Here is a 17,815-nt window from a genome sequence, read left to right as displayed (position 1 = left end):
CTCGGTTTTGCACTAACTCTGCACTAAATTTGTATTTTGTATATACCACTTTTTTGCACTATTTTTACTTGCACTTGTTTTTTTGATTTTTTGATTTTTGTTTGTGTTTATTGTACGTCTTCTGTTCTATGTAGGTCCTCTGTTGTGAGAGTCTGGGGGAAACGACATTTCGTTCCGCCATGTGTTTTTATAGCATGGATGAATGACAATAAAGTAACTTGAACTTGACCAGTGAATGTTGTTTACATGGAACTTAGTAAAGCATTTGACAAGGTCCCTCATGGTAGGTTCATCCAGAAGATTAAGATGCTTGGGATCCATGGTTACTTGGCTGTTTGGATTCAGAATTGGCTTGCCTACGGAAGACAGAGGGTAGTGGTCAATAGGTCTTATTCTGGCTGGAGGTCTGTGTTAGTGGTGTTCTGCAGGAATTTGTACTGGGACCTCTGCTGTTTATGATGTACAAATTGGATTAAATCATGGATGTGTCAGTTCGTAAGTGTGCAAACTACATAAAGATTGGTGGCATTGTGGATAGGTAGAAGATTGACAAAGGATACAGTTGCCGATATGGGTAGAGAAAAGGCAGATGGAGTTTAATCTGGGCAAGTGTGGGGTATTGTACTTTGGGAGATCAAATGTAAAGGGAAAGTACACAGTTAATAGAAGGACCCTTAACAGTGTTGATGTACAGAGAGATCTTGGGGTCCATGTCCATAGCTTCCTAAAAGCTGGGAAGTCACGTTGCAGCTGTATAAAACCTTGGTTAGGCCACATTTGGAGTACAGTGTGCAATTCCAATGCCACACTACGGGAAGGACGTGGAGGCTTTGGAGAAGGTGCAGAAGAGGTTTACCAGAATGCTGCCTGGATTAGAGGGCATGTGTTACATAGAGAGGTTGGACAAACCTAGGTAGTTTTCTCTGGAGTGGCAGAGGCTGATGAGAGACCTGATAGAAATTATATGAGAGACATAGATAATCAACCGGTATCCTCCTCCCAGGGTTGAAATATCCAATACAAGAGGGCATGTAGTTAAAATGAGAGGGGGTAAGATCAAAGTAGATGTGCAGAGAGTGGTGGGTGCCTGGAAAGTGCTACCGGGAGTTGTAGTGGAGGCAGATACGATACAGGCATTTAAGAGGCTCTCTGCATATTCATATGCCTGTCTAAGAATAGATGGATATGGACCACGTGTAGGCAGAAGGGATTAGTTTAATTAGGCATCATTTGCTTAACTAGTTCGCACAACATCATGGGCCAAAGGGCCTGTTCCTGTGGTGTACTGTTCTATGTTCAATGACTCAATAAGACTTTAATAAGATCTTTGACAAGGTTCCACAATGTCTTTGACAAGGTTCGACATTGGAAACTGGCCCAAAGGTTAGACACTATGGGATCTAAGGGTTAAATGATTTCTGTGACATAAATTCTGAATAAGGTTCATCTTGTAATGCAGTTGTAAATAAATAGTTAGTTTCCAGTACCTGAAAATTCTGTATTCTGGGTGTATGTAGATCTGCCTTGGTGAAAAACCTAGAACGACTATGAATAGAAATGAAGAAATATTAAACTTTAGCAGGAGTATGATAAGTATATAATAAACAGCTGGAACCAACCATCCAATTAGCACTGAGGAAGGCTCTGCACAATACACTAAGTCCCCCAATGGAGCTCAAGCAGCCAAGTGCATCCTGAATTTCTTCCAAAGCACAAAAGTTCCAGGTGTCAAGAAACATGACAACTAATTCCAACTCAAACCAATTTGCAATGGAACTGGTCAGACTGAACCAATGCAGCTCAGTATAGTTTTATAAAACAGAGATGTCGATAAGGCCATCCATAACACCACAAAGTCAGACCGGATTATTCTCTTTGTTATGCCCCATAAATTAGACATCCCAGTGACACTACCCCATAACACTCCATAAATAAGTAACCCTAATATAGCTGTCCATTTCATACTATTAATCAGAGACCCCATAGTGAACATTACATTCTGTAAAACAGAGATCTCAAGGATACTCATGAATTCCTCATTTGGGGCAGTAGTGCAGGGGGTTTAACTCTTGGACAATCTGCAGCTGTAGATTGATACTCATAACGTTACAAATCATGAAAACTTTCTATGCAAATGTGGTTTTTGTCATTGCCATAGTCGCTGCACTGGAGTAAAATAAATGCATGGCTTTTGTTATATCAGTCACCTTTTCTGTGGTGTGAAAGATACAGAACTGATATCAATTTCAGAGATATCAACATCATCTTCATCTTCATTGTCATTATCGTTGACTAACTTCCGCCCAAGAGATCTCGTCTCTTTATCCAGTTGTTCAGCTTTATCCAGATCGTAGGTGCTACAACAGATTGAGAAACAATAAACAGTTTCTGATGAAATCTATAATTTTCATTAAAAAGTGTTGCCTGGGAGTGGAGACCTGAATAAAGTTGGAAATCCACAAGTTGGTGTCGCTGAATATATGATTTCAGGGACAAGGTAGAGGCAGAAGCAGAGTGGGGCAACATTCCTGAGGCAGTAAAAGGCAGTCTTAATAATGGTGTCAGTATATGATCTGATGCTGAGCTCGGGGTTTAAATACTACACCAAGACTGCAGGCAGTCTGGATCCATCCGAATCAACAACAGGATGTAATCCCTCCTGTGTTTTTATTATTTTAACTGGATTCCACTAACTTTATTTACAGAAACCGCACAAACTAAGATGTCAACTTCTGTGCCAGGCAATTAGCATAATAAAAGTGACTGTTGTAAAGAAAGAAATGAGCACACTTTGCAAACTCTTTCATGTTGCATTAATAGCTAATTTGCTGCCCAAATAATTTTAAAATGCTAGTCTCTAGTGAATGATAGAAAAATGGAGGGCTACGTGGGAGGGAAGGGTTAGATAGATCTTAGAGTAGGATAAAATGTCAGCACAACATTGTGGGCCGAAGGGCCTGTACCGTGATGTAATGTTCTATGTTCTAAGACTGCCGGAATTATGGGAACTGTCACATCCTCGGATCTGCCTTCCATTCTGCAGCTAAATGAAGCAATTTTTTTTCAAACAGAGTTAGGCCACTGATCAGTTTTCACTGAATGGTGTAACAGGCTCAAAGGACCAATTAACTCCTCCTGTTATGGTGTTCCTCAATTCTAATACAGAATGGAAAACAAATGAGAGTATTATCAGGAAATAATGCACCAGAATTAATGAACCTCTTACCTGGGATCTTCAACATTTCTATTTTGGATAATTAGAGCACTGCAGAGAAACATACAACAAAATCCACATTTTAATAAAGTTACAATCATCCAGCAGTGAATAACTTAACCTTGTGTAGAAACTAGCTGAAGGGTCACAATGCTGATTGATATTCAGTTTATTACAATTGAAAATCTCACCTAGAGGGGCCTGGGGACCTCAATGAACAAATTAACCGGAGCAAGGAAGTGGCACTAATTGAAGATTGAAGCCAACAAAATCGCTCTGGGCTAAATGCCCTTATTCTGTAGATTCACAGAATCATAGGTTATACAGTATGGAAACAGACCCATCGGCCCAACTCATCCATACCAACCAAGATGTCTACCTGAGCTAGTCCTATTTGCCTGAGTTTGGCCTATATCCCTCTAAACCTTTCCTATCTATGTATCCGTCCAAATATCTTTTAAATGTTGTAATTGTACCCGCCTCTACCACTTCTTCTGGCAGCTTGTTCTGCATACCCACCACCCTCTGTGTGAAAAACCTGCCTCTCAGCTCCCCTTTAAAATCTTTTCCCTTTCACTTTAAACCTATGCCCTCTAATATTAGACTCCCCTACCCTGGGAAAAAGACTGTGACCACCTACCTACCCTATCGATGCCCCTCATGATCTTATACACCTCTAAGAGGTCATCCCTCCTCTGCTTCAGGGAAAGCAGTGCCAGCATCCAGTCCAAGCAATATTCCTATGAATTTTTTCTGCACCCTCTCTAGCTTAATCACATCCAACCAGAACTGCACACAATACTCCAAGAGCAGCCTAACCAATGATTTGCACAACGATAACATTATGAAGGCAAGCATGCTATATGACTTCTTCATCACCCTGTCCACCTGCATCGCCACTTCTAGGAAACTATATACTTGTACCCCAAGGTCTCGCTCATCAGTAACACTTTCCAGGGCCCTGTCATTCACTGTGCATGTCCTGACCTGGTTTAACTTCTCAAAATGTATCATTCACACTTGTCTGAGTTAAATTCCATCTGCCAGTCTCTTGCCCACTTTCCCAGTTGATCCAGATCACGTTGTTCATTGTCCCCAATATCACCAATTTTGGTGTCATCTGCAAACTTAGTCATTATGCCACCTACATTCTCTTCCCAATCATCAATATATATATGATGAACAGTTAAGGACCCAGCACCAATCCCTACAGCACACCACTGCTTTAGAGGTCTCCAATCTGAAAAATGAACCCATACTACCACAGAGGGGGAGTGGTTTGTTTATCCTGTATGACCACCCTCTGCCTCCTAACTCCAAGCTAATTTTTTTATCCAGTTGGCTATCTCACCCATGATCCCGGCTATTCTGACTTTCTGGACTAGCCTACCATGAAGGACTCTGTCAAAGGCTTTGCTAAAGTCTATGTAGACAATGTCTACTGCCCTGCCCTCATCAATTCTCTTGGTCATCACCTCAAAAAACTCGATCAAATTTGGAGACATGATCTCCCACAAACAAAGCCATGCTGACTATCCCAAATTGGTCCTTGCCTTTCCGAATGTAAATAAATCTTGTGCCTCAGAATCCCTTGTAGAACATAGATCAGCACAGCACAGGAATAGGCTCTTCAGCCAATGTTGTCTGTGCCAACCATTAAAATTTAACTAATCCCATCTGCCTGCACAAGGTACATATCTCTCTATTCCTTGCTTGTTTATGTGCTGGTCCAAATGTCTCTTAAACATTATTATTGTATTTGTTTCCACCACCTCCCTTAGTAGCACTGTCCAAACACCCAACAGTCTTTGTATAAATAACATGCCTCGTAAATCTCCTTTAAACATTCCCCCTCTCACCTTAAAGTTCTGTATTCTAGTATTTGATATTTCCTATGGGAAAAATACTCTGACTGTCTTCCCTTTCTATGTATCTTATAATTTTATAAACTTCTATCAGGTTGCCCTTCAGCTTCCAAAGTTCCAGGGAAAACAATCCAAGTATTACTACTTTTATACTCAAAACCCCAGCTGATGAAGGCAGGTATGGTGCCTTCCTTACCACCCTATCCACTTGTGTTGCCACTTTCATCGAGCAAAGGACTTGGATCCCAGGATCCCTCTGTACATCAATGCTCCTAAAGGTCCTGTCATTTATTTTATACTTTCCATTTACATTTGCCCTCACAAAGTGCAACACCACACACTTAAATGCCATCTGTAATTTCTCTGCCCACATTTCCAGCTGGTCTATATCCTGCTAAATGCTTTGACAACCTTCCTCACTATCCACAACCCCCCTCATTTTTGTGTTGTCTGCAAGCTTACAAATCAGCCCACCTACATTTTCCCAAGGCATTCTATACATACATCAAAAACAAGAGGATAACTGGAGGGGTAGGACCACTCAAGGATAAAGGAGAGAACATGTGCTTGGAGGCAGAGGATATGGGTAGTGTCCTTAATGAGTATGTTGTGTCGGTATTCACCAAGGAAAAGGACATGGAGGATAGTGAGATCAGTGTGGAGCATTATAGTATGCTAGGGCATTTTGAGATAAAGAAAGAGGTGGTGTTGGGTCTCTTGATGAACATTAAGGTGGATAAGTCCCATGGGCCTGATGGAATACACTCCAGGCAAGAGATGAGATTACTGGAGCCTTGACCAAGATCTTTGTGTCCTCTCTAGCCACAGGCGAGGTCCTGGAGGACCAGCATGTAACTAATGTTGTTCCTTTGTTCAGGAAGGGAAATAGGGATAATCCTGGAAATTATAGGCTGGTGAGTCTCACATAAGTGGTAGGGAAGCTATTGGAGAGGATTCTTAGGAATAGGATTTATGAGCATTTGGAAAACCATGGCCTAATTAGGGACAGTCAGCATGGCTTTGTGCAGGGCAGGTCATGTCTTACTAACTTGACTGAGTTTTTTGAGGAGGTGGCAAAGGTGATCGATGAAGATAGAGGTGTGGATGTTCTCTACATGGATTTTAGTAAGGTGTTTGACAAGGTCCTTCATGGTAGGCTCATCCAGAGTAGTAGTGGTCAATGGGTCTTATTCAAGTTGGAGGTCCATGACAGATCTGTACTGGAGCCTCTGCTGTTTGTGATATATATATTAATGAATTGGATGAAAATGTGGATGGGTGGGTTAGTAAGTTTGCAGATGACACGAAGATTGGCAGTGTTGTGGATAGTGTAGAAGGTTGCCAAAGGATACAGCAGGACATAGATTACTTGCAGATATGGGCGGAGAAATGGCAGATGGAGCTTAATCCAGGCAAGGGTGAAGTGTTGCACTTTGGGAGATCAAATGTAAGGGGAAAGTACACAGATAATGGCAGGACACTTAACTGTGTTAATGTACAGAGGGTTCTTGGGGTGCAAGTCTACAGCTCTGTGAAAGTGGCTGCATGTTGATAGGCTCGTAAAGAAGGTGTATGGCATGCTTGCCTTTACTAGTTGAGGGATTGAGTTCAGGAGTCAGGAAGTTATGTTGCAGCCTTATAGAACTCTGTTCACACCACATCAGGAGTATTGCATTCAGTTCTGGTCAATCCATTATAGGAAGGATGTGGAGGCTATGGAGAGGGTTCAGAAGAGGTTTACCAGGATGTTCCCTGGATTAGAGGGCATGTGCTATGAGGAAAGGTTGGGTAAACCAGGGTTGTTTTCTCTGGAGTGGCAGAGGTTGAGGGGAGACTTGAAAGAAGTTTATAAGATTATGAGAGGCAGAGATAGAGTAGATAGCCGGTATCTTTTTCCCAGGGTAGAAATATCTAATACAAGAGGGCATGCATTTAAGGTGAGAGGGAAAAAGTTCAAGGAGACATTTTTTTTTACACACATAGCGAGTGGTGGGTGCCTTGAATGTGCTGCCAGGGGCGGTAGTGGAGTCAGATATGATAGAGGTGTTTACGGGGCTCTTAGACAGGCACATGAATATGCAGAGAATGGAGGGATATGGACCATGTGCAGTCAGAAGGGATTAGGTGTCATTAGCTTAAGTAGTTCAGCACAACATTTTCATCCAAATCATTTATGTATATCACAAACAACACAGGTCCCAGCACTGATCATAGAACATGGAACAGTACAGCGTGAACAGGGCCTTTGGCCCACCATGTTGTGCCAAACTAATTAAACTAGTAATTAAACACCTAACTAAGCTAATCTCTTCTGTCTACACAGTGTCCATGTCCCTTCATTAAAATCACCTATGATCACAACCCTATTATTCCTGCACCTACCTGTGATTTCCCTATATATTTGCTCCTCTGATTCCTGCTGACTATTGGGAGGGCCTACAGTACAATCCCATAAAGTGATCCCCCTCCACCTTTTTTATTTCTAAGTTCTACCCATATGGCCTCGCTGAATGTTCTCCCTGGGATATCCTCTCTAAGTAGTGCCATGATGTTCTCCTTAATCAATAGTACAACTCCCCTCCTCTCTTACTTCCACCTCTGTCACATCAGAGCATCGCTACCCTGGAACATTTAACTGACAGTCCTGCCCATCCCTCAATTATATTTCCGTAACAGGTGTAATATCACAATCCCATGTGCTGATCCGTGTTCTGAGTTCATCTGCTTTACCTGCCAGTCTTGTTGCATTAAAATAACTGCAGTTTAGCCTTTTGAACCTTCCATGCTACCTGCCCTGCCCCTGCCTGGCCTGCCTACTGGACATTCACTTTAACTTCTATATTTACCTCAACTTTCTCATCTGATGCATTACTACACTGGGTCGCGTCCCCCTGCCAGACTAGTTTAAACCCTCCTGAGTAGCCCTGTCCAGACTGGACCATCCAACTGCTGAAGTAACATTTGAAGCAAAGGCAAATAGTTCTGGTTAAGAAAACTGTACTTTATGCTTGTTTCTGCTATAGCTGATGTGAAGCTGTCAGTGGACTAAAATTACCGTTTCCATCAGCAGGCCCACCATCCTCAAACCCTCCCATAAAACCAGAAAGGGGAAAATAACAAAATTGGAATGGACACAAATTAACTTTCTATGGATGTGTTATATTTGCTGATGAATATTTCAGCACTTTCCAACTGGTTACTTCACTGACCTGTCATTCATATCAACCACAAAGTCATTTTCTGCCCATGTCCCCACAGCTCCTTCCACTGGCTGGTATCGGATCTCCAGATCTACCAAAATCTGAAATCAGACAATACTTCATTTAGTGACAACACACTGGCTTCCACTCAACTTGGTATACTTCCAACTCAGCATTAGAAGGTGAAAGTCAGAGAGTTATACAGTTGTACAGCACAGAAATGGGCCCTTTAACCCATCATGTCCATGCCGATTTTTTAATCCCATTTGCACAGGAGGTCTGTGGCTTGCCTCTTTAAGTGCCTGTCTAAATGTCTGTTAAAATTAGTGATTGTATATGACTTCACCACCTCCTCTGGCAGTGAGTTCCAGATGTCAAACATTCTGTATAAAAGACTTTCCCCTCAAATGCCATTTAGAACTCCTTCCTCTCACCTTAACTTATGCCCTCTTGTTTTTGATACCCCTACCATGGGAAAAAGATTAGCATCAACTTCACACATGGTATCCAGGGTGAGTTAGCAAATTGGATAGGAGATAGAGGGTGGCAGTGGAAGGTTGTTTTTTTAGATTGGAGGCCTGTGATCAGTGTTGTGCCATAGGGGTCGGTGCTGGGTCCTTTATTGCTGGTCATATAGGTTAATGATTTGGATGACAACATAGGTGGCATGATAAGCAAGTTTGCAGATGACACCAACCTTGGTGGTGTGGTGGGCCGTGAAGAAACTTGTCTATGGTTACAACAGGATCTATATCAACTGGGAAAGTGGGCAAGTGAATGGCAGATGGAATTTAACTGAGACAAGTGCAGGTATGGCCTAAATTCAGGCAAATGAGACTAGCTCCGGAAGGCACCTTGGCGGGCATGGTTGAGTTGGGCTGAGAGGTCTGTTTCCATGCTGTATAACCCTATGACACCATGACTAAGTGTGCAGTGAAGCACTAGAACATTGAACACTACAGCACAGTATAGGCACTTTGGCCCACAATGTTGTGCCGACATTTCATCTTGCTCTAAGATCTATCTAACCCTTCCCTCCCACATAGCCCACCCATTTCTCTGTCATTCATGTGTCTATCTAAGAGTGTCTTAAATGCCCCTAATGTATCTGCCCGCACAACCTCTGCTGGCAGTGAATTCCACGCACCCACTGCTCTCTGTGTAAAAAACTTACTCCTGACATCCCCCTGATATCTTCCTCCAATCACCTTAAAATTATGCCCACTCGTGTTAGCCATTGTCGCCCTAGGAAAAAGTCTCTGACTGTCCACTCGATCTATGCCTCTTATCATCTTGTACACCTCTATCAAGTAACCTCTCATCCTCCTTCTCTCCAAAGAGAAAACTCCTAGCTCACTCAACCTATCCTCATAAGACATGCTCTCCAATCCAGGCAACATCCTGGTAAATCTCCTCTGCACCCTCTCTAAAGCTTCCACATCCTTCCTATAATGAGGCGACCAGAACTGAACACGATACTCCAAGTGTGGTCTAACTAGTGTTATATTGAGCTGCAACATTACCTCACGGCTCTTGAACTCAATACCCCGACTAATGAAGGCCAACACTCCATACGCCTTCTTAACAACCCTATCGACCTGTGCGGCAACCTTGAGGGATCTATGGACATGGACCCCAAGATCCCTCTGTTCCTCCATACTTCTAAGAGTCTTGCCATTAACCTTGTATTCTGCCTTCAAATTCGATCTCCCGAAGTGTATCACTTCACACTTATCCGGGTTGAACTCCATCTGCCACTTCTACACTATCCACAACATCACCAACCTTTGTATCATCAGCAAACTTACTAACCCACCCTTCCACATCCTCATCCAAGCAGGAATCCCAGAACAGATCTCGGCAGAACATCACTGGTCACCGATCTGGGGAGCTAAACCAAGGCAGGACATACACAGTGAATGGCACCTGAGGACTGTTGAAGAGAGAGACTTGGAGAACAAGTACATAGGTCCCTGTGAAGGGGAACATATAGACAGAGTGGTGAGGAAGGCATAAAGCATACTTGCCTTCATCAGCCAAGATATTAAGTATTGGAGTTGGGAAGTCATTTTCCATTGTGCAAAATGTTGGTTAGGCCACACTTGGAGTATTGTGTGCAGTTCTGGTCACCACACTAAGGTTATTAAGCTAGAGAGGGTGCAGAAAAGATTTACAAGGTTCCCTGGACTGGAGGGCTTGAATTATCAGAAGAGATTGGATAAGCCAGGTCTGTTATCCCTGGAGTGGGGGAAGCTGGAGGTGACATGGCAGATAAAATTATGAGAGGCATGGATAGGGTAGATAGCCAGAGTCTGTTTCCCATGGTAGTTGTGTTTAAAACTAGAGGCAAAGGCTAAAGGTGAAAGGGAAGAAATTTACAGGGGATCTGAGGGGTTAATTTTTCAAACAAAGAGTAGTTGGTAACTGGAATAAGCTGCAAGAGGAGGTGGTGACAGGAACAGAAAAAATATTTATGAGGCATCTGGACAGGTACTTGAATGAGCAGGGCATAGAGGGATATGGAATTAATGCAGGCAAGTGGGATTAGCATAGATAGGCATGATCAGCATGGACAAGATGGGCTGAAGGGTCTGTTTCTGTGTTGTACAACTCTATGACTCTATGATTCTGACCATCTACCCTTTTTATGCTCTCATATACCTCTATCAGGTCACCCCTCAGCCTCCTTCGTTCCAGGGAAAACAAACCCAGCCTGTCCAATCTCCACCCATAACTAAAGTTCTCCAATCCAGGCAACATCCTGGTGAATCTCCTCTGCACTCTCACCAGCGCAACCACATCTTCCTATCATGTGGCAACCAGAACTGCACACAAAACTCCAAGTGTGTTCTAACCAGTGTTTTGTAAAGTTGTAACATGACGTCCCAAATTTTATGTTCTATGCCTGACCTATGAAGGGAAGAATGCCATTTGCCTTCTTCAGCAGTCTATTGATCTATGTTGCCACTTTAAGGGAATTATAGACCTGTAGCCCTACCATTTACTCTATATGTCCTTGCATTTTAGTACGTCACCAAAGACTCTTGCAAGTTCCTACAGATGTACGGTGGAGAGCATTCTGGCTGGTTGCATCACCGCCTGGTATGGAGGCCCCAATGCGCAGGATTGAAAGAGGCTGCAGAGGGTTGTAGACTCAGCCAGCTCCATCACAGCAACAACCCTCCCCGCCATAGAGGACTTTTTCAAGAGGCGGTGCCTCAAGACAGCAGCATCCATCTTTAAGGACCCTCACCACCTGGGAGATACCCTCTTCATGTTACTACCATCGAGGCAAAGGTACAGGAGCCTGAAGACCCACACTCAACGTTTCAGAAACAGCTTCTTCCCCCTCCACCATCAGAGTTCTGAACAGTCCATGAACCCATGAACACTACCTTGTTATTCCTCTTTTGCACTATTTATTTATTTTTATAATTTATGGTCATCTTTATGTCTTGCACTGTACTGCTGCTACAAAACAACAAATTTCATGACACATGTCAGTGATAAAATAAACCTGACTCTGATTCTGACTTGTCAGGATTAAATTCTATCTGCCAACGCTCCAACCACCTTTTAATCTGATTTATATCTTGCTGTACACAAGACTGACACAGCTCTTGGGAATCCCAGAAGATGTGAAGGCTGATATTTAGATCAGGTAAAGCAGATTTTTACAGCTATTTAAAGGGCAATGGGACTCCTGGCCAATACTCCTTCAGTTGAGTCACTTAGATTTTGCCAGACCCATTTAGTCTATCATGGATTTAATCAGATTGAGCCCCAAGGACTGAATGCCATTGGAGAGACATCATTCAAAGACACCCAGTGAATGGTCTCCTTCTAGGTTGTATTGAAATATTCAATCCATTATGTCCTTGTCAACATCAAGAAACAAACTTTCTAATTTGATTTGCGAGTAATTTCTTCACTAAATTATCGATTCAATGAATAATCCCTTTAATGGACAGCTCATTAAAAGCATTAAATACTGTGCTGAAGCAAACAATGTGGGATGCTAGAGCAACAAAGGGCTGCAGGTGCTGGAATATCTAGATGAACGGAGGGGTTATCACATTTATATCTTTGTATAATCCCTGGTTAGAGCACAACTGGTCGGTGGCTTTGGGGGTCGTTCAGTTGCCGGAGGAGTGAGGGCAGTAAGCCTTTGAATTTTGTGGATGATGTGAAATCTAGATGAGAGAGGCAGTCAACATTTGCTGGAAGGAACACTTTGAAGATCTCCTCAACCGTGACTTTGTCCTTGACATAAGTGTCCTTGACCCCAACCCACAGCAACCTATTCAACCCAGCCTTTCTGCCCATTCTGACCAACAAGAAGTTGAGGTCCATATCCCAACTTCAAAGTAACAAGTACCCAGGAGAAAATGATATCCCTGTTGAATCCTAAAAATGGGAAGTAAAGAGTTTCAGTAATAGTTTGACAATCCCACTCTGCAGATCTGGGAGGAGGAGGATGTACCAAAGAATCTCAGGGACACTGCAAATGTGACTGTGAAAGGAGACGTCCAACTGTGGTAACTATAGAAGGATCTCCCTGCTGTCCATCACAGGGAAGATCCTCACTAGAGCCCTCCTCAACCGCCTCCTCCCAATGACTGAAGAGCTGCTCCCAAAATGAGTGTAGATTCTGTCCATCTAGAGGCACAACACAGAAACAGGCCTTTTGGGCCCACCTCATCCATTCCGACCATGATGTCTATCCAGATAATCGCATTTGCCTGCATTAGGCCCATACCCCTCTAGCATTTCCTATCCAAGTACTTGTCCAAATGCCTTTTAAAAGTTGCAATTGTATCTGCCTCTACCACTTCCTCTGGCAGCTTATTCCAGATAACCAACACCCTCTGTGTGCAAAACTTACTCCTCAGATCTCTTTTCAGATTTGGCTCGCCCTAGAAGACAGAGGGTGGTGGTAGATGGAGCGGATTCTGCCTGGAGGTCGGTGACCGGTAGTGTTCTGCAGGGATCTGTTCTAGGACCCCTGCTCTTTGTGATTTTTATAAATGACTTGGATGAGAATGTGGAAGGGTGGGTTAGTAAGTTTGCTGATGATACAAAGGTTGGCGGTGTTGTGGATAGTGTAGAAAGTTGCTGTAGATTAAAACAGTACATTGATAGAATGCAGGCCTGGGCTAAGAAGTGGCAGATGGAGTTTAAGTGTGAAGTGATACACTTCGGGAGATTGAATTTGAAGACAGAATACAAGGTTAATGGCAGGACTCCTAGCAGTATGGAGGAACAGAGGGATCTTGGGGTCCACGTCCATAGATCCCTCAAGGTTGCCGCGCAGGTCGATAGGGTTGTTAAGAAAGCATATGGTGTGTTGGCCTTCATTAGTCGGGGTATTGAGTTCAAGAGCCGCGAGGTGATGTTGCAGCTCTGTAGAACTCTGGTCAGACCACACTTGGAATATTGTGTTCAGTTCTGGTCGCCTCATTATAGAAAGGATGTGGAGGCTTTAGAAAGGGTGCAGAGGAGATTTACCAGAATGTTGCCTGGATTGGAGAGCATGTCTTATGAGGATAGGTTGAGTGAGCTGGGGCTTTTCTCTTTGGAGAGAAGGAGGATGAGAGGTGACTTGATAGAGGTGCACAAGATGATAAGAGGCATAGATCGAGTGGACAGAGACTTTTTCCCAGGGCGACAATGGCTAACACGAGGGGACATAATTTTAAGGTGATTGGTGGAAGATATAAGGGGGATGTCGGGGTAAGTTTTTTTTTTACACAGGGAGTGGTGGATGTGTGGAAAACACTGCTGGCAGAGGTTGTGCGGGCAGATACATTAGGGACATTTAAGAGACTCTTAGATAGACACATGAATGATAGAAAAATAGGGGGCTATGTGGGAGGGAAGGGTTAGATAGATCTTAGAGCAGGATAAAATGTCAGCACAACATTGTGGGCCAAAGGGCCTGTACTGTGCTGTAATGTTCTATGTTCTATGTAAATTTCAACTTAACCCATGCTCTCTACTTCTAGACCCCGCTGACCTGGGATAAAGACTCTGAATATCTATCCTATCTATGCCCTTCATAATTTTATAAACTTCCGACATTACCCTTCAGCCTCCTATGAACCAGTGAGAATAAACCCAAACTATCCAATCTCTTCTTATAGCTACAGCCCTCCATTCCAGGCAATATTCTGTACTCACTCTAATTTTACCAAATCTTTCTTGTAGTTTAACGACCAGAACGGTACACAATACTCCAAGTGCAGTCTAACCAATGTTCTGTACAACAGCAACATTGATGTCCCAACTGTTACACCCAATGCCTCAGCCTGTGAAGACAAGCATGCCAAATGCCTTCTTCACAACCCTATTGGCCTATGTTGCCACTTTCAGCGAGCTATGTACTTGCACCCCAAGGTTCCTCTCAGTATCAAAACTCCTAAGGGCCCTGACATTTATTCTACATATTCCACCAGAATGACTTCCCAAAGTGCATTGCATGACATCTGGATTAAATTCCATCTGCCACCACCCTGCTCAAATTTCCAACTGACCTATGTCCCTCTGTATCCTTAGACAACCTTCCTTACTATCTACAACTCCACCAATGTTTGTGTAGTCAGGAAACTTACTAATCAGTCCACCTACATTCTTATTCAAATCATTTATATATATTCCAACACTGATCTCTAGGGTGAGAGGGGGAAAGTTCAAAGGAAATTTGGGAGGTTTTTTTTACACAGGGAGTGCTGGGTACCTAGGAAACGCTGCCAGGGCGGATGGTAGAAGTAGATACTATAAACAACAGTTAAAAGGTGTTTAGACAGTCACATGAACAGGCAGGGAATAGAGGGAGACAAGAGATTCTGCAGATGCTGGAATCTGGAGCAACACACAAAATGCTGGAGTAACTCACCTTAAAGCTATGCCCTCCAGTATTTGACATTTCCACTCTGGGAAAAAAAAGACTCTGACTTTCTACCCTGTCTATGCCTCTCAAAATTCTATATACTTCTATTAAGTCATTCCTCAGCCTCCAATGCTTCAAAGAAAACAGTCTAAGTTTGTCCAACCTCTCCTTATTGTCTACCTGCAATGCACTTCCCTGTAGCTGTGACACTTTACTCTGTATTCTGTTATTGTTTTTACCCTATACTACCTCAATTCACTGTGTAATGAATTGACCTGTATAAATGGTATGCAAGACAAGTTTTTCACTGTACCTCAGTACAAGTGACAATAATAAACCAATACTAATATGCTTCAGTCTAGGCAACATGCAGGGAATAGAGAGATACAAACCATGTGCAGTCAGATGGGATCAGTTCAGATTGTTATCATGGCCGGCACAGACGTGGTGGGCCGAAGGGCCTGTTCCTGTGCCGTACTGCTCTATGTTCCATGTTAAATTCTAGCATTCCCCATTTATGAGAAACTGCCTCAAAAAACTGACTTGAAACAGCCCCAATAGTATTCTCGGTTGTGTAACATGAAACACCTGCCAAAAATTCTTAAAATGGTAATACTCAGAAAAACAAGTGCCCCAGAGGCAACAGCATGTATGGCCCTACATCCTCCAACATCCATAAGTCTCTACTGCACTTCCAAAGCATTTTTCTTTCACACCTATGAAGTGTGTCAGCACTGAAAGAATGTGGGAGTGAGCTACCAAAAGCCCAGAGACAGAAGAGCTCATTTAATCCTTGTGCTGTATTTTGAAATAATGTCATAGCAACAAGCTGTCAAGTGAATGCACTTACTTTTTATTGGCTGACCTTTCTAATTTGCAAGTTGAGCAGGTTTAGTGGCATGTGGATGGGGTTGATCTCTCTACTGTGCTGATGGCTTTTGCTGAGTTCACGCCTGGGGCCAGATAGAATGAGGTCATCACTTGAGACACCACTCTAGCCTGCCTTCATTTCGAGGCTTAATTAGGGAGTTTGGCTGGACAGAATACTGTAGCAGGATTATAAACCAAAAAATTACATGAACCTGTGCTGGGAGAAGGCAGAAACTGTTCTGTTTCACTGACATAATATCTATGTGATCTGGATAAAGAAATGCTTCCTGTTGACAAGCATGTAGCAAGAGGTTGGAAGTGAGGATAAAAATAAAAACTGGCAGAAAGAAAAGTGGAAAGGAAAAGAAAACATCAAACAGAAACCATTAACAACAAAATACTAGATTAGTTGTAGAAATAAAGTTGAAAAATTAATCTTTAACACAACACATTTAGCTTACATTTTAGAAATTTTCAGAAAACCTAATAAAATCCTAACCAGGCAGGTAAAAGTGACAAGTAACTTCCAATGAACAGTCAGGCCTAACCAAAGTAGAACCACCATACCAAAATACTGATATAGGAAGAATTATAGATTAGGTGGGGAAATAGAGATACAGAGGCTGCAGATGCTGGAATCTGGAGCAAAAAAACAAACTGCTGGAGGAACTCAGCAGGTCAGGCAGCATCTGTGGAAGGAAATGGACAATCCACGCTTTGGGTCGCGATCCTTCGGAATTTGTTTGTTTTCGGAACTCAACTGTTCTTTCCACATATTTATTCATTTGGAAATATTATTTTATAGCTTTCAATGAGTGAATGCACATTTGCGTATGCAGATTAATGTCACCCTAAAATACCTTAGGTGAGGTTACGAAAGTCAGGGACTTAGTGCCATGGGCCACAGAAAGGAAAACTGGGGAAACTCGTGTGCTCTGCATATTCCCTGAACAAGATTGTATCTGTGAGTTTTAGCAAGGGCACAGCATCAGACTATCTGCTTGCTCTCACTTTCAGGCATGCCACCGCTAAAAGAAGGGATTAGTTAAAAATAATCCTCAGTTTTTCCCTTGTTCATCATCAATTATTGATCTTTTGAATAAGGAAGCAGAGTGATACTCACATCTGTGAGAGAATTGTTCTTGTCAACCAGAGCTTCCCTGAGAACCAATCGGCCAGTTTTAGTCACCTGTTGAAGACTGATCCGCATGTGGCCCAACAGCCTAAAAAATAGGAATCGTATGTTAATGAATTCGCCTTTCCACCTTGTTTGTAATCTCTGGGCAGTACACATGACATTCAGCTTTCACTTTGTTTCCCCTTTCAACAAATATTTTAAGAAATATTCATATTCCCTCTCCCTTCCTTCATGGGGCAAGCACATTAAGAAACGCAGATATCTGATTTAAATTTGCCCAGTTTTAATTTTCTGATAATTTGAATGTTTTCTGGTTACTCCTGCCATTGACCTCATGCATAAATCAACTTGTCAGATACCTCAAATATTTTTCAAGCCAGTTTTAACAAAGGTTAATCAGTGGATCATGAGCAAGTCGGTTGTAAAATGCTGAGTGTTGGAAATGCCATCAGCACTTTACTACCTGAGCTCACCTGTAAGCAAGACCAACACCACCGTCTCCCACTAACACCCGCCTTGATGTGAAGTCCAGACCTCAAAACCCTCAAACACTACTCAGGAACAGAATCCTCTCTCCTAGTCATCTCCACTGACCACAACAGGTTCCCCAACCAGATCCCACCCCAAGTCCCCCAAAAG

At 42.7% G+C, this 17,815-nt stretch overlaps 1 protein-coding gene across 2 annotated transcripts in view; it reads right to left on the bottom strand.

Moving 5' to 3' along the window:
- fer1l4 (fer-1 like family member 4) overlaps window positions 1-17,815 on the bottom strand; it is a 207,748-nt gene that overhangs the window by 173,798 nt on the left and 16,135 nt on the right. For both annotated transcript variants that reach the window (XM_052031437.1, XM_052031438.1), the window contains exons 4-8: window positions 17,162-17,261; window positions 8,289-8,380; window positions 3,227-3,265; window positions 2,208-2,357; window positions 1,488-1,545 (exon numbers count right to left, since the gene is read on the bottom strand). In XM_052031437.1, coding sequence (XP_051887397.1) covers window positions 1,488-1,545; window positions 2,208-2,357; window positions 3,227-3,265; window positions 8,289-8,380; window positions 17,162-17,261 — 439 coding nt within the window. The remainder of the gene's footprint in view (window positions 1-1,487; window positions 1,546-2,207; window positions 2,358-3,226; window positions 3,266-8,288; window positions 8,381-17,161; window positions 17,262-17,815) is intronic.

This window comes from Pristis pectinata, chromosome 16, assembly GCF_009764475.1.
Source record: "Pristis pectinata isolate sPriPec2 chromosome 16, sPriPec2.1.pri, whole genome shotgun sequence".
In the NCBI taxonomy this organism is placed as follows: Eukaryota; Metazoa; Chordata; class Chondrichthyes; order Rhinopristiformes; family Pristidae; genus Pristis; species Pristis pectinata.
Note: the sequence above shows the minus strand (reverse complement) of the source record. Positions and strands in the feature narration are given on the sequence as shown.